General features: G+C 41.8%; 1 protein-coding gene and 1 long non-coding RNA gene across 3 annotated transcripts; both read left to right on the forward strand.

Moving 5' to 3' along the window:
* Positions 1–204: 204 nt before the first annotated feature.
* LOC116595967 (cytochrome c oxidase subunit 7A-related protein, mitochondrial) lies at positions 205–20,999 on the forward strand. Of its 2 annotated transcripts, none has more exons than XM_032352858.1 (3): positions 205–375; positions 19,102–19,233; positions 20,134–20,999. In XM_032352858.1, exons 1-3 carry the CDS (start codon positions 304–306, stop codon positions 20,272–20,274), a joined length of 345 nt encoding a protein of 114 aa, XP_032208749.1. In that variant the 5' UTR covers positions 205–303; the 3' UTR covers positions 20,275–20,999. The 2 variants fall into 2 exon arrangements, with proteins under 2 accessions (XP_032208749.1, XP_032208750.1); XM_032352859.1 differs by lacking the exon at positions 205–375 and adding an exon at positions 8,773–8,810.
* LOC116595968 lies at positions 9,850–18,429 on the forward strand. The gene is made up of 3 exons (XR_004287935.1): positions 9,850–10,025; positions 17,334–17,340; positions 18,419–18,429. It is a non-coding gene; the product is annotated as an uncharacterized LOC116595968 (long non-coding RNA).
* Positions 21,000–21,522: the final 523 nt, after the last annotated feature.

Raw genomic sequence — 21,522 nt, forward strand, 5'->3', positions numbered from 1 at the left:
TTGCCCGAATCAAAAAATGTGCGCGAGGCGGGGGCGGGAACTTCGTGCTTTCTACAGACCCCGCTACAGTGGCTTTCTGAGCTCTCCTAGAGCTGTTTTTTTGCCTTCTTGGTCCTGCCACTCCGGCTTCTTGCTCCCTGGTATGGCTGAAGAGGGCATGTTATAAATTAGGCGCTCTCTGGGCAGCCCGTCTCCTGGCGCAGGGTCCTTGGGCTGAGACTTCAGGCGACGGCAGGGAAGACAGGGTCCTTCTCTGGGGCAGTCGCGCAGGCAGCGGCTGCGGGAAGCCGGACACCGGGCGTCATGTATTACAAGTTTAGTGGCTTCACGCAGAAGTTGACCGGAACATGGGCTTCCGACGCCTATAGCCCGCAGGTACCGGTAGCGCCGGGCCGTCTCGGACAGAAGCGACCGCCCGAGCCTCTGCGCTAGGAAGTCGTGAGGCCCGAGGCGGCTGGGATTTTTGCCTGCGGTTCGGTTTGGCTCGCCCCGCACGTCCCGGCCCCTCTCCATGTCTGCTTGCAGCGGCCGTAGAGCCGCTCATTCTGTAGCTGCTTCCCCAGCCGGGCTGGTCCGGCGCGGAAGTTGGGCCTGGCACTTAGCTGGGGTCAAGGTGACCTCCGAGGTCGTTGCTTCTGGGTCGTGGGGTGACTTGTGGGGTCGGCGTGGCCCAGAGTGTGACCTGGCAAGAGTCTGAAGTTCGGCTTTGTCCTATTTAAGGAGGTGCCGCTTTTGGTCTCCGCAGTGCTCTACTGTTATCCCCACTTCTTAGCCCCAAAAGCCGCATCAAAGCACGAGGTTGGAGAGCTGGGATGACAGCACCGAGGGAAGTCATAGGGGCCGGAGAGGCTATATGATCAGAATTGGGGGACTTAATGGGATCTTTCAAATGTTCATTTGAATTTGGGCAATTACGTGCAACGACCTTAAACGCTTCTCAGCTATAAATCGTTGACTGCAGCTATTTGAGTCTAAAAAGTAATCTGATTTCACTCATGTTGTTGGTTGGGAATTTCGGACTCAGTTGTAGATTCTTAGAGCTAACATCCTGGCTTTACCATTTTATTTTTATGACCTTTATCAGGTTACTTAATTTTTTGTGAGCTTAGTTTCATCTAGGGCAGCTTTAGTACAGGTTAAATGAAGTGTCTTGTCACTTCATTAGTAGTCTTTGGCAGGTGTTTGGTACTGGCAGGTGATAGGTAGCTAATTCTTCAGAAGTTGAGTGCGAGATACCATCGTGTTCGTTCCTGTCCTCAGAAGTGTGGGAACGGTTGGTGAAATATGCAGTTGGTGAAATATTCAAGCTGGAATCGAATAGTAAGGATCCCAGGTGGGATGCTCTGTTGTTACCTCCTCCCTTCCGGGGGACACAGTAACTTGCCCAAGCGGGGATGATGTTTAAAGAGATTTCAGGGTCGCCTTGGTGGCTCAGTTGGTTAAGTGTCTGACTTCAGCTCAGGTCGTGATCTCGGGGTCCTGGGATCGAGTCCGGAATCGGGTTCCCTGCTCAGTGAGGAGTCTTCTCCCTCTCTCCACCCCACCCTTTCCGCTCATGCTCTGGCTTTCTGTCTTCCTCAAATAAAATCTTTTTAAAAAGCGATTTTAGTCTAAGATTAGATGTGCTGTTAATATTAACTAAAATAAGCGTGTCTGGGTGGCTCAGTCATTTGAATGTCTGGCTTCAGCTCAGGTCAAGATCTCAGGACCCGGGGATCCAGTCATCCAGCCCTGCTCTCTGCTCAGTAGGGTGACGGCTTCTCCCTTCCCCTCTGCCTGCTGCTCCCCCTGCTTGTGCTCTTTCTCTCTGTGTGTCAAATAAATAAAATCTCTAAAAAGAATTAAGATAGGGCAGGTTTTGGGGATTCGGGAGGCAGGGTCCAGGTTTATGAATGTTGAACTTGTGATGATGTCATGTCAGGTAGTAGTTGGATTTAGGAGTATGGAATTTAATAGGTTTGGGTGTCTTCAGGCTATAGTTGGTAGTAGAAGCTGTGGTGGGGAGATCACCCAGAGAGCATATAGGGAAGAAAGGTGGGAATGTGATTAGACCACAGAAACATGAAGGGGAGGGTAGAGGAGGAACATTTATCAAAAGAACAAACCAGGGTTAGAAGGGAAACCAGAGTGGTGTCACTGAAGCGAAGTTGGTAATGAGCTTTAAAGAAGTTGTCAACAGTGATTTATTTCTTTTGCGGATTACAGGGGAATAGCTATTTCTGTCATATTTATTTCTGTAGAAGAAACGTATTTTTCAGTGCACTGATCATAAATGTTTCAGTTTAATGAGTTTTGACCAATGCATACACAGTAACCCATACCCCTCTTAACATATAGAACATTCCATCACCCTAGGAAGTTCCCTTCCCTATCCCTGTCCACCTTCCTCTTGTGACTCTTATAAATAAACTGTTTTTGCTGTTTTTGAATTTCACGTAAATGGAACCACACAGTACTCTTTTGTGTGGGGCCTTTTTTCCCCCATCAGTATTTTTGAGGTTTATTCATGTTACATGTATTAGTAGCTCCTTTTATTGCTGTGTAGGATTTCATTGTGTGACTATATCACAACTGATTTGTTTGTGGTTGTAGACGTTCTTTTATTTTTTACATATTTGTCAGAGAGCACAAGCAGGAGGAGAGGCAAGCAAAGGGAGAAACAGGCTCCCTGCTGAGCAAGGAGCTCGATCCAAACTTGATCCCCTGACCTGAGCCGAAGGCAGACACTTAATTGACTAAGCCACCCAGGCGGCCTGTAGATGTTTTTTGAATAGAATTTTAGCAAAATCTAGGTTTTGCGATTAGCAAGGAAGTAAAATTTTTGACTGAAACTAACATATATTGAAATTAAATTGGCTCCCCGAGCAGAGATTATCCTGGTACAGGTAGGGCATTCAGATTTCTTGTGCCTCTTAAATGGTATTTTTCTTGAGAATCTTCTTAGTTACTTAAGATTGTATTTCTCTTGAGAATCTTCTTAGTTACTTAAGATTTCTAATTCTGCGTTGAAAGAAGTGATGTGTAGGTTTTGTATGTAGATTTCGGAGTGCTTGTGTCAGGCATCCCCCAAACCAGGTGTTCTGGCTTTGGCAGTTAGGAGTACTTCAGTTTTTCCTTTCTTGGAAACATTAGCACCCTGTAAAATGTAGATGTTTACAACTTCCAGTGTTATGTAAAGTAAATAACCTAATATGCATTAAATAACCTGATATGGAAAAACTAGTTTCTTAACAATGATACAGGTAGATATTTATAAATCAACTTGATGGCAAGTAATTGTATTTTCCAGTGGTTGATTGAAAAGCATTTTCCTTATCTTTTTGTGTCCTATGTCAAAGTAAATTGAGGCTAATAAACACATGAAAAGAGGCTCAACATCCCTTGTTAGGGAAATGCAAATCAAAACAACAGTGAGATATCACTTCACACCAGCTAAAATCAAAAGATAGACAACAGGTGTTAGTGAGAATGTGGAGACACTGGAACCCTACTATATTGCTGGTAGGAATGTAAAATGGTGCAGCCACTTTAGAAATAGTCTGGCAGTTTCTTAAAAAGGGAAACATTTCTACCTTATGACTCAACAATTCTAGTTAAGAGGGCAGGATGACCTTCTAGGTAAAGGAAACTGAGAATGAAGGAGGGGAGGGGGCTGCAGGGGAATCATTGAGTAGAAGGTTAACTGTGGTAGGTGGAGATAGATCACGAAGGGTCTAGGATGATAGGGCTTACTTTAGTCAGAAACAGGAATTTACAAAGCATCTTGATGGAGAAAGTTGTGGTAGAGTCTTGTCCAGAGGTTGAAACAAGAGCATACTTCTCACCTTCAGTTTCGTGGAAGGTGTATGATGGAGGAGCAAGTATCATGACAGAGCTATGCTTGGAAAGATAATATGACTGGGAGAAACCGCTACCAGGGATGTCTGTTAAACTCATCCAGTAGTTCAGGGTTTTCAAGTGGGAAAGGAGTCCGGGGAATAAGGATTTAGTGACCAGTGAGGGAGATTGTGGGGGGTGAGAAAGGAGGACTCCAGGATGACTGGGTAATGAGAGGATGGTGGTGCTTTCCTTATGATAAACAGGGAACTCCTGGATAGGTTTGTGAGAAACTGGGTGAATTTTAGACCTGCGGAGTGTGATGTGTCCTGGAAACATGGAGGTGGTGATACCTTGCTGGCAGGTAGAAAGAACGAACTTGAGTTGCTGCAGACTGAAACTTGTTTCTAGTCCTAAATCAGAGTGAATTCAGATCAGTGCACTGAAAAATTCTATCATTTAAAATTTTTTTAAAAATTGTGTTTCTCTTATTTCTCCACTCTCCTCCTTCTCAAATCTAAAAGGTAGAAGAAGAGGGAAACTTGGGCCAGTCAACTTTGAAGGGAAAGAAATCAAGTTGACTTTTGTCTTTAAAAAATTTGGAGCAACTAGGGGCACCTGGCTGGCTCATTTGGTGAAGCGTGCGACTCTTTGATCTTAGGGTTCTGAATTTGAGCCCTGCATTGGGTGTAGAGGTTACTTAAAAATAAAATCTTTTTTTTTTTTTAATTTTATTTATTTCAGAGAGAACACAAGTGGGGGGAAAGGGACAGAAGGAGAAGCAGACTCCCCACTGAGTGGGGAGCGGAATATGGGCTTGATCCCAGGACCCCAGAATCATGACCAGAGCCGAAGGCAGACACTTTACCATCTGAGCCCTCCAGGTGCCCCTTAAAAATAAAATCTTAAAAAATTTTTTTTGGAGCAACTAAATTATACTGGGAAGAACTCAACTGCTAAATGTTGTTGCTGTTGAATGGCTCTTAATTGTAGAGGTAGTGATTGTGTAAATAGCTCGGAGATTTGATATTAAAAAGCAAAACCTGTGATTTCCACTTGGTCTCCAGTCCACTATTTTAAGAACAGCATTCACTGGTTTTCTCATTTGTGGGAGGTGTGGGAGGCTCTGCCATCAACTGCTGATTTGATTTACATGACTTTAGTTCTGAAATATTTAAGTCTACGTTGTGGTGAAGCTATAGTTTATTTATACGTTCAACAGATATTTAAATGTGCTCTTTGCTTTTTTAAGTCTTGGGAAGTAAGAGCAGTGAACAAAACATGCCAAAATCCTGCCTTCGTGAGGCTTCCATTGCAGTAGGGGGAGACACAGTAAACAGCGTAAAATTCAGTATGTTAGGTGCTTATTAAGTGCTGTGGAGGAAAAAAAAAAAAAAAAGACCAGGAATGGGTGATAGGTTGTTAGGAGGTTAAGGGGGAGGACATGCAGTTTGAAAGGATGTCTTGGGAATGTCTTGCTGAGAAGGTGACACAGGGGCAAAGACCTGAAGGAGGTGAGGGTGCAGCCACGTGGATACCCAGAGAAGAGCATTCTGGGTAGAGGGAACAGTGCCTGGTGCCTGGGAGGTTTAAGGGACTCCTCTAGGGGACTGGGGTAGAGAAAGGGGATGATGTAAGTGGTAGGGTGGTGGGGTTTGAGGGGTGCATCTCATGGTCCTGGAAGTCCCTGTAAGAACTTTGGGTTTTGCTCAGTGAGATAGGAGGCTTTTGGAGAGGTTTCCGCTCAGTAGTGACATCTGTAGTCACCGGTTGCTGCATGACAGTAGGTGTGGAAATGGAGGGTGAGCAGTTGGGAGGCTCTTGTAAAAATCCAGGGGTTTGGACCAGAGTGTGGATTGGTGGAGATGGATGAGAAATGGTCAGATGCTGAGTGTGCTTTGAAGGTAGAGCCAAAAGGATTTGCGGTGTGTAAGCTGTATTAAAAATGATTCTAGGGCACCTGGGTGGCTCAGTGGGTTAAGCCGCTGCCTTCGGCTCAGGTCATGATCTCAGGTCCTGGGATCGAGTCCCACATCGGGCTCTCTGCTCGGCAGGGAGCCTGCTTCCTCCTCTCTCTCTGCCTGCCTCTCTGCCTACTTGTCAAATCTCTCTCCGTCAAATAAATAAATAATAAAAATCTTTAAAAAAAAAAAAAAGAATTTAAACTTAAAAAAAAAAAAAAATGATTCTAGGGGCACCTGGGTGGCTCAGTGGGTTAAGCCGCTGCCTTTGGCTCAGGTCATGATCCCAGGGTCCTGGGATCAAGCCCCGCATAGGGCTCTCTGCTCAGCCGGGAGCCTGCTTCCTTCTCTCTCTCTCTACCTGCTTGTGATCTCTCTTTCTCAAATAAATAAATAAATCTTTAAATAAAAAAAATGATTTGGGGCACATGGGTGGCTCAGTCCTTAAGCATCTGACTCTTGATTTCGGCTCAGGTCATAATCTCAGAGTTGTGAGATTGAGCCGTATAGGGCTTCCCATACAGTGAATGAGATTTTCTTCCTGTCTCTCCCCATTCATGTGCACATGCACGTGCGCTCTCTCTCTCTCTCAAATAAATAAATAAAATCTTAAAAAAAAAAAAAAAAGATTCCAAGGATTTGGGCCTGATAACCTGGAAGGATGCTACTGTCAGTTATTGAGATGGGGGAGGCCCGTAATTCTATATTGGGACATCTGCAACCCTGGAAGGGGCATGGGGAAGGGATTTGCTCTAGATACCTTCCTGTAAATACACTCTTGGGAGCCCCAGTGTCAGTCCTGTCTAGCTGCCTTGAAATATTGGAAGCACTGACTGCTCTAAAATTCTTAGGAAATTGGGGTTCCTGTGGGGGGCACTCAGTCATTAACCATCTGACTTTGGCTCCGGTCATGATCCTAGGATCCTGGGGTCGAGCCCCGCATCTGTCTCCCTGTTGGGCGGGAAGCCTGCTTCTCCCTGTTCCACTTCCCCTGCTTGTATTTGTGCGCACGCGCACTCTCTCTCTGTCAAAGAAATAAATAAAATCTTTAAAAAAAAAATTCTCAAGAAATTTAATGACAGATTGGTGACTATCCATTCCTTTTACTTGTGGGGCCAGGACATCTGAGTTATTGATTGTATGGCATAATAAAAGTGGGTGGGTTTGAATCCATCTTTTGTATGGAATCTCAGCTTTGTTTTGTTTATTTTTTTTAAAGATTTTATTTATTTATTTGACAGGCAGAGATTACAAGTGGGCAGAGAGGCAGGCAGAAGAGAGAGAGAGGAGGAAGCAGGCTCCCTGCCAAGCAGAGAGCCCGATGCGGGGCTGGATCCCAGGACTCTGGGATCATGACCTGAGCTGAAGGCAGAGGTTTTAACCCACTGAGCCACCCAGGCGCCCCTCAGCTTTGTTTTAATCGTCTGTAATTGAGTGGGGGGCACCTGGGTGGCCCAGTTGGTTAAGTGTCTGCCTTTGCCCTGGGCCATGATCTCAGAGTCCCAGGATTGAGACCCTGCATCAGTCTCCCCCCTCAGCGAGGAGTCTGCTTCTCCTTCTGACTGTCCCCCCTCATGCTTTCTCTCTCTCTCTCTGTCTCTCAAATAGTCTTTAAAAAAAAAAAAAATCATCTGTAATATGGGATGATAATACCTCATTTACAGGGTTAATGTGAAGAGTAAATTTATTTATGAAGATTATGGAGGGTCCTGAAAAGAAATGCTTATTATAAATGAAAGCAGAATGTAGATTTTTTTTTTTTAAGATTTTATCCATTTATTTGACAGCATAAGCAAGGGGAGTGACAGGCATAGGGAGAAGCAGCCTCCCCACTGAGCAGGGAGCCTGATGCTTAACTGACTGAGCCACCCAGGTGACCCTAGAATGTAGAATTTTATACCTGACTGTAAAGATGTTAAAATATGAAAAAAAGATTAGAGGAGAATATACAATTTATAATAGTTAATGGGATAAGATACTTAGATTATTGGTAACTTTAAAATTCCATATCCTAAACTTTTACAGTATTATAAATGGAAATATGGAGTTATTTCAAACCATGAGGATGGTTGATACTCCTTTCTTCGTATGATACTGTTCAAAAACTGCTATAGTTTTCAGTTACTTGATAGGTGAACAAACACTGAACGATTAGGTATAATCCTTTCTAAAAATGCTCTCACATTAGTTCTGTCAAAACAAGAATTTGACTTCAAACCATTTTCAGAGCTGCTTAGTAGAAAAAGTTTTAAAATTTTTGCATTCAAAGGGAAATGATCCTTATAGGAGAAAATACAAAGCTCACAGAATAAAGGAGTGTTTTAAATTCTTCAGTTCAAAGAGCAGTACTTTCTGATGTTCTTATCTTGGTAGTTAGGGCCTCCCGGTCCCATCTCTAACTCCTTCTGAATCTGAGTGTATTATATACTAAATTTAGACTAGCAGCTTACTCACAAAGCCTTCTTTTTAAATCACTTGTTGTCTTTAAGCAACAGTTGAGAAAGGGTAGTAGGGGCAGGTAGTAGAATACTTAAAAACCCAAGGCTCTCGACTTTAGAGGGGCCTGTCGACACTAGACACCATTCTTTTTGCAATGCGATCTTAGGCAAGTTGCCCTCTCTGATCTAGTTTTCTCCTCTGTAAAATGGGTATAGTAACATCTTGGTAGGGTTGCTGGCAGGATTAAATGAGATGATGTTTGTCCAATACTTGACAGGATGTCAGGCTTATAACAAAGTCTGAGTACATAATTAGTGGCTTTTATTTCAGAACATTAATATCCATAAATGGCAGGGATTGTGTCTGTCCTAGTCATCATGCATTTTCAGTATAGAGTTAAGTGCTCAGTCATATATGCTGAGTGAGAAAAGTCCACAGTTCATGCCCATTCATTGGACTGTGTCATAGAAATAGAAATGATGTTATTTTGTGGGGGAGGTTAATTGAAATATAGTTGATTTACAATATTTTATTATATTTCAGGTGTATAACATATTGAATCTATAATTATTTCATTACAAAATGCTCACCACTGTTAAGTATACTTAATCATCTGTCACCTTACAGCATTATTGACTATATTCTGTATGGTGTACTTTTTATCCTCCCGACTTACTTATTTTACAACTGGAAGTTGTATATTTTAATTTCCTTCATCTCCTTCCCTTATCCTCTCACCCTCTCCCCTCTGGGCCACTAGTTCTCTGTATTTATGGGTCTGTTGTTTTTTTTTTCTTTTAGGTTTTTTTTTTTTAAGATTTTATTTATTTGACAAACAGAGATCATAAGCAAGCAGAGAGAGGAAGGGAAGCAGGCTCCCCGCTGAGCAGAGAGCCCCATGCAGGACTTGATCCCAGGACCTTGGGATCATGACCTGAGCCGAAAGCAGAGGCTTTAACCCACTGAGCCACCCGGGCGCCCTATTTATATTTTTTGTTTTATTTTATAGATTCCACACATAAGTGAGATATTAATGGTATTTGTTTTTTCTGTCTTATTTCACTTAGCATAATATCCTCTAGGTCCATGCAAGTTGTTGCCAGTGGCAATATCTTATTTTTGTGGCTAAGTTTTACTCCATTATGTGTATGTCTGTGTGTACACACACACCACATCTTCTTTATCCATTCATCTATCAATATACACTTAATATTGCTTCCATTTCTTGGCTATTGTAAATAATTCTGCAATAAACATAAGGGTGCACATCTTCTTGCATTGATATTTTTGTTTTCTTTGGGTAAATACCCAGAAGCAGAATTACTGGTTTGTTTGTGTTTGTTTTTTAAAATTACTGATTTGTATGGTATTTGTATTTTTTAAATTTTTTGAGGAAACTCCATACAAGTTGCACCAGTTTATATTCCCATGAACAGTGGGTGAGAGTTGCCTTTTCTCTCTATCCTCTATACCCTTGTTATTTCTTCACTTTTTTTTTTTTTTTAAAGATCTTATTTATTTATTTGACAGAAAGAGATCACAAGCAGGCAGAGAGGCAGGCAGAGAGAGAGGAGGAAGCAGGCTCCCGGCTGAGCAGAGAGCCGACGTGGGGCTCGATCCCAGGACTCTGAGATCATGACCTGAGCTGAAGGGAGCGGCTTAACCCACTGAGCCACCCAGGCGCCCCTGTTTCTTCACTTTTTGATACTAACTATCCTTGGTTTTGATTTGCATTTCCCTGATACTTAGTGATGTTGAACATCTCTTCATGTGTCTGTTGGCCATCTGTAAGTCTGCTTTGGAAAATAAGTGTTCAAATCCTTTGTACATTTTTTTTTTTTTTGGTATTGAGTTGTATAAGTTCTTTATATATTTTGTATATTAACCTATTATTAGATATATCATTTGCACATAATCTTCTCCTAGTCAGTTGGTTGCCTTTTTGTTTTGTTGGTTTCCTTCACTGTGCAAAAGATTTTAATTGTTTTTTTTTTTTAAGATTTTATTTAGTTATTTGACAGACAAAGATCACAAGTAGGCAGAGAGACAGGGAGAGAGAGGAGGAAGCAGGTTCCCTGCGAAGCAGAGAACCTGATGCAGGGCTCTATCCCAGGACCCTGGGATCATGACCTGAGCCTAAGGCAGAGGCTTTAACCCACTGAGCCACCCAGGCGCCCCTGTGCAAAAGATTTTTAGTTTGCTATAGTCCCAGTTGTTTATTTTTGCTTTTGTTTTCCTTAGCTGAAGAGACTGATTCAGAAAAATGTTGTTAAGGCTGATATCTAAGAGATTATGTATGTTTTTAGGAGTTTATGAATTCAAGTCTTACATTTGGGTTTTAATTCATTTGGAATTTATTTTTTGTGGGGTTTTGGTTTTTTTTTTGTTTTCAAATAATCCTTTAGTGAAGTATTTTCCTTTGTATTTCTTTTTTTTCTTTTTCTTTTTCTTTCTTTTTTTTTTTTTTTAAGATTTTATTTATTCATTTGACAGAGACACATAGAGAGAGGAACACAAGCAGGGGTAGTGGGGGAGAGAGAAGGGTTCCTGCCAAGCAGGTAGCCTGATGCAGGGCTCAATCCCAGGACCCTGGGATCATGACCCGAGTTGAAGGCAAACCCTCAACTGACTGAGCCACCCAGGCGCCCTCCTTTTTAGTTCTTAACTAGCTGGGTGTTCCACTGCACCACTATTAATGTCATCTATGATGTCATGAGGGTGGTGGCCATCAACATTGCAGCCCAAAGACTGGGCAGTACCCACGATCTCTTTAATGGTTCCAGAGGGTTCTGTGGCTAAAGATTGGTGCCACATCTGTCAGGCAATGTTGACAATCTCATCAAAAGTCTCATTTCCACTGTGCTTAATGTTTTTCTGCTTCTGTCTCTTAGCTTTTCCTTGAGGGCTTTGATAATCAGGGCAGAGGCAGAAGGTACTATTTCATTCTGGGCCTAATTTGAATGATCACTTTCTCTGTAATCCCCAGACCCTTCCAGTCACCAGTTGCCTTGGCAATGTCACCAGCCTTTTTTGGAGACAGACCCAGGGGGCCAATCTTTGAGGCCAGGGGCCAGGGGCTGATGCGGCACCAACGTCCCCACTGGTGCTCCTTAAGTATACAGTACAGCTTTGATCTTGTTAGGGTCAAACTTAGGTGGCATGTTGGAGGTGGCTGGTGTTGGATGAACCCTGATTCAGGACGACACGAGACAGTTCCACCTTTGTCTCCTCCTAGTCCAAAGCCCAAAGCTCCCATTTGTTTTATTTTTATTTATTTATTTATTTATTTATAGATTTATTTATTTATTTGACACAGAGAGAGAAAGATCGCAAGTAGGCAGGTAGAGAGAGAGGAAGGGAAGCAGGCTCCCTGCTGAGCAGAGAGCCCGATGCGGGTCTGCAGAACCTGAGCTGAAGGCAGAGGATTAACCCACTGAGCCACTCAGGCGCCCCCAAAGCTCCTTTTTAAAAAAAAAACGTTTTTAAAAAGTAATCTCTGTACTCAACATGGGGCTTGAACTCAGAACCCTGAGATCAAAAGTTACACGCTTTGCTGACTCAGCCAGCCAGGTGCCCTGAGTTTCGTTTCATTTCTTTTTTTATTTTTGTGTCTTATTTTAATTAATTAAGTAATTTAGAGAGAAAGCGGTGGGTGGGAGGGGAAGGAGAGAAAATCTAGAGGAGACTCCACACTGAACGCAGAGCCTGATATGGGGCTGGATCCCACGACTGCAAGTTCCTGATCTGAGCCAAAACCAAGAGTTGGATGCTCAGCGACTGAGCCACCCAGCACTTCCGGTTTCATTCTTCTGCGTGTAGTTGTCCAGTTCTACCAGCACCATTTATTGAGGAGATTGTCTTTTCCCCATTGTCTATTTTTGTTTCCTTTGTTGTAGATTAATTGATCATAAAAATAATGGTTTTATTTCTGGGCTCTCTGTTCCATTGATCTCTGTTTTTGTGCTAGTACTGTACTGTTTCAATTATTATAGTTTTTGGTATATCTTGAAATCTGGGATTATGATACCCTCAGCCTTGTTCTTTTTCAAGATTGCTTTGGCTCTTTGGGACCTTTGATTCCATACAAATTTTAGGATTATTTTTTCTTATTTTGTGAAAAATGCTGTTGGTATTTGATAGGGATTGTATTGGATCTGTAGGCTGCTTTGGGTAGTGAAGTTTTAACAATATTAATTCTTGGGGCGCCTGGGTGGCTCAGCGGGTTAAATCCTCTGCCTTCGGCTCAGGTCACGATCCCAGAGTCCTGGGATGGAGCCCCGCATCGGGCTCTCTGCTCTGTGGGGAGCCTGCTCCGCCCCCCACCGCCTGTCTCTCTGCCTACTTGTGATCTCTGTCTGCCAAATAAATAAAATCTTAAAAAAAAACCAAAAACATTATTAATTCTTCCAGTTAATGAGCATGGTGTATCTTTCCATTTATTTGTGTCTTCGGTTTCTTTCATTATTGTCTTAATAGTTTTCAGAGTACAGGTTTTTCACCTCCTTGGTTAAATTTATTCCTTAGGTATTTCGTTCTTTTTGTAGTTGTAAATGGAGTTGTTTTCTGAATTTCTCCTTTTCCTACTTAACTATTAGTATATCGAAATGCAACAGGTTTTTGTATATTTTGTATCCTGCGACTTTACCGAATTCATGTATTCTAATAATTTTTTGGTGGAGTCTTTAGGGTTTTTTTTTTTTTTAAAGATTTTATTTATATATTTGACAGACAGAGATCACGAGTAGGCAGAGAGGCAGAGAGAGAGGGAGAAGCAGGCTCCCTGCCGAGCAGAGAGCCCGATGCGGGGCTCGATCCCAGGACCCTGAGATCATGACTGGAGCTAAAGGCAGAGACTTAACCCACCGAGCCACCCAGGCGCCCCTTTAGGGTTTTTTTTATATGTAGTATCATGTCGGCTGGAAATACTTAAAGTTTACTTATTATCGAGGATGCCCTTTATTTCTTTTTTTTTTAGTCTGATTGCTGTGGCTAGGACTTCCATTACTGTGTTGAGTAAGAGTGGGGAGAAGGGACATCCTTGTTTTGTTACTTTTGATCTTAGATGAAAAGCTTTCACTTTTCACCATTGAGTATCATGTTAGCTGGTGGATTTATCATATATGGTCTTTATTATATTGAGGTATGTTCCTTCTAAACCCACTTTGTTGAGACTTTTTATCATAAATGGATGTTGAATTTTGTGAAATATTTTTTCTTCATTTGTTGAGGTGATCGTGTGATTTTTATCCTCATTTTGTTAATGTATATCCTGTTGATTGATTTGTGGATATTGACCCATATCCTGGAATAAGTCACGCTTGATCGTGGTTTGATCTTTTTTTTTTTTTTTTTTTAAATTTAAACATATTTTTTTTTTTTTAAGATTTTATTTATTTATTTGTCAGAGAGCGAGCAAGCGCGAGCAAGCGCGAGCAAGCACAGGCAGACAGAGTGGAAGGCAGAGTCAGAGGGAGAAGCAGGCTCCCTGCGGAGCACGGAGCCCGATGCGGTACTCGATCCCAGGACGCTGGGATCATGACCTGAGCCGAAGGCAGCTGCTTAACCAACTGAGCCACCCAGGCGTCCCTGGTTTGATCTTTTTAATGTATTGTTGAATTCAGTTTGCTAAATTGAGTATTGCTAATTGTTGAGTATTTTTTGCATTTGTGTTCATCAGAGATACCGAGCTGTCATTTTCTTTTTTTATTTGGTTTTAGTATCAGGGTAATGCTGGTCTGGTAGAATGAATTTGGAAGAATTTCTTCCTCTTCTAGTTTTTTGAATCCTTTGAGAATGACAGGTATTAACTCTTCTTTAAATGTTTGATAGGAGGTACTACCTATGAAGTCATGTAGACCTGGATGTTTATTTGTTGGGAGTTTTTGGTTTTTTTTTTTTTTTTAAAGATTTTATTTATTTATTTGACAGAGAGACAGAGAGGGAACACAAACGGGGAGAGGGAGAAGCAGGCTTCTTGCTGATCAGGGAGCCTGGTGTGGTTCTCTATCCCAGGACTCCAGGATCATGGCCCATGCCGAAGGAAGACGCTTCGCAGTTGAGCCACCCAGGCGCCCCTGTTGGGAGTTTTTTGATTACAGATGCACTTTTTCTACTAGTAATTGGTCTGCTCAGATTCGCTATTTCTTCCCGATTCAGTCTTTGAAGATTGCGTGTTTCTAGAAATTTATCCATTTCTTCTATGTTGTTCAACCTGTTGGCATATACTTTTCATAGTAGTCTCTTACAATCCTTTATATTTCTGTGGTGTTAGTTGCAACTTGTTTTTAATTTGCGATTTTGTTTGAGCTCTTTTTTTCTTAATAAGTCTGCTAAAGGTTTAGCAATTTTGTTAGTCTTTGTTATTTCCTTCTTTCTACTAACTTTGCTCTCCATTTTTTTTCTTGTTCCTATGGGTATAAAGTTAGGGTTGTTGAGATTGTGTTAAGGTTGATGACATTGTTCTTATTTCTTGAGGTAGGCCTGTATTACTTTAAACTTCCTTTTAGGACTGCTTTTGCTGTATCCCAAAGATTTTGAACCATTGTTTCCATTTTCATTTCTCCGTGTATCTTTAAAATTTCCTCTTTGTGGGGCGCCTGGGTGGCTCAGTGGTTAAAGCCTCTGCCTTTGGCTCAGGTCATGATCCCAGGGTCTTGGGATAGAGCCTCGCATGAGGCTCTCTGCTCAGTGGGGAACCTGCTTCTCCTCTCTCTCTTTCTCTCTGCCTGCCTCTCCTGCCTACTTGGGATCTCTGTCAAATAAATAAATAAAATCTTAAAAAAAAAATAAAATTTCCTCTTCGAGTTCTTCCTTGATCCGTGGATTGTTTAAGAGCATGTTGTTTAGCCTCCCATGTGTTTGTGGTCTTTTCCAGTTTTTTTTTTTTTTTTTTTTTTTTTTGCTGTAATTGAGTTCTAGGTTCATAGTGCTGTGAATGGAGAAGATGCTGCATCTTAAATTTATTGAGACTTGTTTTGTGGCCTAACATGTAATCTGTCCTGGAGAATGTTCCAGATGCACTTGAAAAGTATATATATTCTGCTGCTCATGGATGGACTGTTCTGTACATATCTAGGTCTATCTGGTCTGATGTTATTTAAAGCCACTGTTACCTTATTGATTTTATGTCTGGATTCTCTATCCATTGATATAAGTGGGGTGTTAAAGCCTCCCACTATTATTGTATTACTGTCAGTTTCTCCCTTTGTGTCTGTTAATATTTGCTTTGTATATTTAGGTGCTCCTGTGTTGGGTGCATAGATATTTATAGTTGTTGTAACCTCTTGTTGGATTATTCCCTTTATATAGTGCCCTTCTTTGTTTCTTGTTACAGTCTTTGTTTTAAAGACCAATTTGTCTAATAAAAGTTTTTACTATCCCAACTTTCTTATTACTTCCATTTGTGTGGAATATTTTTCTTTATATCCCTTCACTTTCAGTCTGTACCTGTCTTTAGGTCTGAAGAGAGCCTCTTAATAGGCAACATATAGATGACCCTTGTTTTTTATTCTTTGAATCACCCTTGCCTTTTTTTTTTTTTTTTTTTGTAAGATTTTTAAAATTTTTATTTGTCAGAGCGAGCGCACAAGAGTGCACAGACGGGGGAGTCACAGGCAGAGGGAGAAGCCGGCTACCCACTGAACAAGGAGCCTGATGTGGGACCGATCCCATTACCCTGGGATCATGACATGAGCCAAAGGCAGACAGACACCCAATGACTGAGCCACCCAGGTGTGCCTGAATTACCCTTATCTTTTGACTGGAGCATTTTGACCATTTACTTACTTAATTAATTAATTTATTAAATAGGGTCCACACCTAGCCACGGGCCCAGTGTGGGCCTCAAACTCATGACCATAAGATCAAGACCTGAGCTGAGATCAAGAGTTGAACGCATAACTCACTGAGCCACTCAAGTGCCCCATTTTTTTTAAAGACGATTTACATTTAAAGTAATGTACAGGTGACATTTTGTTAATTGCTTTCTGGTGGTTTTTGTCATTTTTTTCTCCTCTCTTCCCTTGTAATTGATGACTTGTGTTTTTCTAGGATTCCTTTCTATTTTCTTGTGGATTTATTATAAGTTTTTGGTTTCTGGTTAGCTCAAGTTTCATATGTAGCATCTTAAGGATATAGCAGTCTATATTAAGCTTATGGTTGCTTAAGTTCAAACACATTCTAAAATCACTATTAAATCCTCTCATGTATGTATATGTATATGATGTCATATTTACATCTTTATTTTGTGACTCTCAACAAATTTTATAGGTAATTGATTTTACTCATCTTTCAACTTTCATACTAGTTTTATAAGTGATTGATTTATTATCTTTATTATATGTTTGCTCTTACCAGTGAAATTTTTTTGTTTTGTAATTTTCTTCTAGCTACGGCCTTTTCTTTTTGGCTAAAAGTCCCCTTAACGTTTCTTCTAATTTGTGTTGTGCTGGGGCAGCCTCGGTGGGATGTTTGGAGCTGAGGCAGGTGCATGTGGTGGAGGATTCCTCGGCCGGCTGCAGCCGGTGTGGGCGGGGCTGGGGGCCGCAGGCCGGCTAGCATGCCGGCTCCCATCTGCACTGTCAAGGCAGAGGGGGAACGTGAACAATGGTGCTTGCTAGCACCTTCTAACCAGAGACAGAGTTCCAGCAGTTCTCCCACCATTTAGCAGTTGTTCTAGCATTAGTATATGAGGTTTTCTTCACTTATAGTCTGTTTGCCTTTTATTTTATTTTACTTTTTTAAGATTTTATTTACTTGAGAGAAAGAGAGTGAGAGAGCACGACAGGGAGGAGGGTCAGAGGGAGAAGCTGACTCCTGGCTGAGCAGGGAGCCCTACCAGGGCCTCCAGCCTGGAACTCCAGGATTATGACCTGAGCCAAAGGCAGTCGCTTAAGCCAATTGAGCTACCCAGGCGCCCTCTATTTGCCTTTTAAACTGATTGGGGATTTTTTTTGCCCTACCCCCCCCCCCCCCCCCGCTGGGTGTGAATCTGTGTGGGGCCTCCCAGTGCTGTCCCTCCCCACTGCAGTTCTAGCATCAGGTGCGGTTCCTGTTGTTACCGTGTCTCTGTTTCCTGCCGTTCTCTGTGTGGTCCCTCTATCCTTTGCTATGCAGAAGCTGTTCAGTCAGCCTTCAGTTCTTCTTCAGGCAGAATTACTCTCTGTGTGTAGGTGTAGATTTTGTGTATTCCTGGAGGAAGTGAGTTCAGGGTCTTTCTGTGCTGCTCTCTTGGACGGGAACAAGTTTGCTTTAATGCCTTTTAGTTTCCCCGTTGATCTTAATGCTTGCCTGGTGGGAGTATCATTGAAGCTTTCAATATATGATTTTTAGACTAGGTCTTGTCAGTTATAAGTAAGTTTTTATGTCTTTGAGGAGATTAAGGACCAGGGGTCTGACAATTCTGTTAATTTGAGCAAAGGATTTTCTCTTTCATCTGTAAAATGAAAGAGGCTGAGCTTGAACTCTGCTTCCTAACTTTAAATTTTATTTTTTCTAGATAGAATATAAAAGGATGCAATTTTATTGGTGTATAACTCTTAGGTCCTATCTTTTAGAATTTAATAAAAGAGGATGCAATTTTATTGGTTTGTAACTCTTAGCTCCTCTCTTAGTCTCCAGGTTATTTTGGAGAACCATCTATAAGCCTGCCACTGTGGCTTTACTCTATCAGATAGAAAACCAGAGTTCCCCTGAGGTACTTCTTTTTTGTTTTAATAGCTTTATCAAGATACAATTCACATCCCATACATTCAGTCATTTAAAGGGTATAACTCAGTAGTTTGTAGTGTATTGATGGATATTGTGCAACCATTACCACATTAATTTTAGAGCATTTTTGTCACTTCCAGAAGAAACCTATACCCTGCAGTTATTACCCCCCTGTTGGTCACCTCCCAGCCCTATGCTGATCTACTTTCTGTCTGTGTAGATTTTCCTATTCTGGACTTGCATATGAATGGGCTCATCGGGGTCTTTCTGACTAGCTTCTCTTACTCGGCATGTTTTTAAGGGTTATCCTTGTTGTGGCCTGTGACAGTACTTGATTTATCTCCCCCTTTAGGTTCTTTTTAAGCCTGTGTTCCTGTCTGTGTGGCCCAGGGAGCTGCTAATGGCAGACTTGTGTTGACCCCCAGTATCATTGAGTGGATATTGCTGACTGTGTGCTGTGTGCCCGCGGCAGGTGTGCTGCTTTAGGCACACAGTGTCTCCTGCCGTCTTTTCAGGGCTAGATCCCAGTGCTTTTAGATACATGTCACAGATGAGAACACTAAATTTCCTTTATTTTTACTGTGTCTGTTTAACTTACAGGTTTATTAATGCCAAAAGGTTCAGTTACTCTAATTGTTTTGTATTCTGGTCCTGAAAGACAGGTCTCTTACCATTACAGGCTCCTCCAGATTGAGAGATTTTTTTACTGTGTGTCCGCACACATTCTGCTGTCTGCTCTGGAGTTAGAGAGAACATGTTAGTACATTAGCTCACCCAGAGGAGAAAAGAGACAGCTGGGTCTCTTTGGAAATCTAACCAAAAGTTCATTAAGATTTAAAACGATTTACTGATTTGATAGGAAGATAGACATAATAGTTATTTCTGGAAGCCCAGATTGGGTTTTTGTGGTTGTTTGCTTCCCCTTCTCCCCGACCCCTATCTTAATGGCAGGGAATTCTTCTCGATGGGGTTTGCTGTGGGAAAGTGAACTAAGGTATTTTGTTGAAAGTTTAAGGACTTTAAATCTTAAAGGCCTTGTAATGCGGACTCAGAGAGCCTTTCCTTCCTTCTTGTGTGGTTGAATTACTACCTCCAGGATTCCAGACAGCCTGCTTGTTGAAAGGTTGTTCATAAGCCCAGGCATGCTTTCAACTTGAGATTTTCCTTTTTCCTACAGGGATTAAGGCCTTTGGTTTCCACAGAAGCACCACCTATCATATTTGCCACACCAACCAAACTGAGTTCTGATTTTCCTGTATATGATTATGCTGGGAAAAACAAAGTTCCCGAGCTGCAGAAGTTTTTCCAGGTGAGAGAAGACACTAGAATGGACACTAGAGAATAAGTTCTTATTTCGGCCATGAGTTTTCTTCTAGTTATTTTTTGCTTGCTTGATATTAAAATTCACTGCACTATTAGAAGTAGGGGAGGCTTTCTTGGGTTTGCTGATCAACAGAGAGAAGCCAGAATTGCATTTTAGAATGTTATTAACGATAATCTACATTCAGATAACTGAGAGGTCAGTGACCCTGCATCTCAGGTGCTGTGGGGCGGCACTGGGCTCCTCCTGTTGCAGCCTCAGAAATGTATGCAGATTCAGGACCGGTTTGGGGACTTTTGGTCAGTTGAATCCCTTTTTAATCCAATAAGTAAGACTTGATTGGGCAACTAGGGTCTTGAATTACTATGGGGGAGGGAGTTTGGAGACTGCAGAATAATGGATTCAGCATTTTTAAACAAGGGTTTAACAGCTTACTGGAAAGAAGCTGCATACAAAATGGACTAGAGCGTATTAATTGACCCGGTGTGCTCAGACATCACTGACTAACGATCAGAGGTCAGACTAAATGTAGGACATTTCTTGTGGCTGTGGTTATTTGACTGTGGATTACCTTTGCATTTAAAAGAAATCCACCAATGCTGCTTTCCTAATTGAGCAAGATACAGTAAATTATTTTGAAACGTGGAATTTGTTGCATGTGTGTTCCTGAGGCTCCATTTTGGAGAATGGCTTTGGCCTTACAGGCTGTGGCTGCGTTTATAAGAAAACGTATCCCGCTCTTTCTGTCCGCATTCTAATGGGTTAGGGCTTTTTCCACTGCAGTGTGTTGATGGATTAGTTCTAAAGTAGAGACATTTGTTCTTTATTAGCCTAAACTGTAAAATCTTTTTATTATTAACCATGTCCTTGATAATTCTTGCTTCCCAGAAATCCGATGGTGTGCCCATCCACCTGAAACGAGGCCTGCCTGACCAAATGCTTTACCGGACCACCATGGCGCTGACGCTGGGGGGGACCATCTACTGCCTGATTGCGCTCTACATGGCTTCGCAGCCCAGAAACAAATGACTTTAGGCTGCAGAGGACTGGTTTGCTTTTTGGCATAAACCCTTTGAATTTTCATTTTTCACTGCTCTGTAAACATTTTCTTTTTTACTTGAATGGTTTACTTAACATTTTCCCAGAGAAATAGGAAGATATTAAGGCAGTCTTTTGGTTTATGAAATGCACATGATCCGTCAGAGCTCATTGGACAGTTAAAACTATTGCTTAAAGAAATACTGCTGCTCCTTGGGCTCCTGATTTCCCTGGAGGTTCTAGAGGGAGGCTGCACACAGGCTCATCGACAGCAGTCTGTGCCGAGGTCCTTAGGGACTCAGAGTGGTGTTTTTGAGCATGGGGTACAGAGGCCTTTCTGGATTTGGATGTGATTGAGGAAGGAAGAGAGAAACCAAGGCGAGGAGTATGGAATGGAGGTTTATGCTAGTAGACACCTTGGGGGTTTTTCCTTCTTGCAGTAAAATGTTAAAAATTATTTGCAGCCTGACTCTGTTCATTGGACAGTTTGTTTCCAAGGGTTATTTGCCTCACCTCAGATCTTTAGTGAAATTTTATGTGTAATTGTTTGTATTTATTCCACCTCTGGAACAGAAGACACCAGTGTTGTACTTTAGACCGGTGTGTTTTATTAATGCAGCTGTGACACAAAGTCTCCTTTACCTTTTCAAAATGTAATGGCTTTAAATTATGACTTATTTTGATTGTGGAATAAATACATGAATGAAAAATCTCAATTTTGAAGTCCTTTTGAATGACCTTTCAGACTACTTTCAGGATACCAGAGGCATCTTTTTTTTTTTTTTTTTTTTAAAGATTTTTCTTTATTTGACAGAGAGAGATCACAAGTAGGCAGAGAGGCAGGCAGAGAAGCAGGGGAAGCAGGCTCCCTGCTGAGCAGAGAGCCCGATGTGGGGCTGGATCCCAGGACCTGAGATCATGATCTGAGCCAAAGGCAGAGGCTTAACCCACTGAGCCATCCAGGTGCCCCTACCAGAGGCATCTTAAACCCGAGTCTCATTTCTTTCTTTTTAGTTAGACACCAGATAATCTTTACAGAATGGTTCCTCAAAGTCATGTAATAGGCTAATGGCATATTGATGATTACCATATGGTTCCTTTTAAGAAAGCAATTCGCCCCTTAGTGAAATGTGCCTGTAACACACAGTTCATTTAGACATTAATTTCCTGTGCTGTCACATTGGTAGACTTCACATCCGTATGTTCTATGAATGCTGAGAAAAGGTGGGATTTTATTAT

Source organism: Mustela erminea, chromosome 7 (assembly GCF_009829155.1).
Source record: "Mustela erminea isolate mMusErm1 chromosome 7, mMusErm1.Pri, whole genome shotgun sequence".
Classification (NCBI taxonomy): domain Eukaryota; kingdom Metazoa; phylum Chordata; class Mammalia; order Carnivora; family Mustelidae; genus Mustela; species Mustela erminea.

What these genes read in the sequence shown, in the direction of transcription:
- LOC116595967 (XM_032352858.1), top strand. Translation starts at nt 304, where the DNA reads ATGTATTACAAGTTTAGTGGCTTCACGCAGAAGTTGACCGGAACATGG. An exon ending in CCGACGCCTATAGCCCGCAG is followed by an intron (nt 376 to 19,101) that starts GTACCGGTAGCG and finishes TTTTTCCTACAG; the next exon opens with GGATTAAGGCCTTTGGTTTC. An exon ending in AGCTGCAGAAGTTTTTCCAG is followed by an intron (nt 19,234 to 20,133) that starts GTGAGAGAAGAC and finishes CTTGCTTCCCAG; the next exon opens with AAATCCGATGGTGTGCCCAT.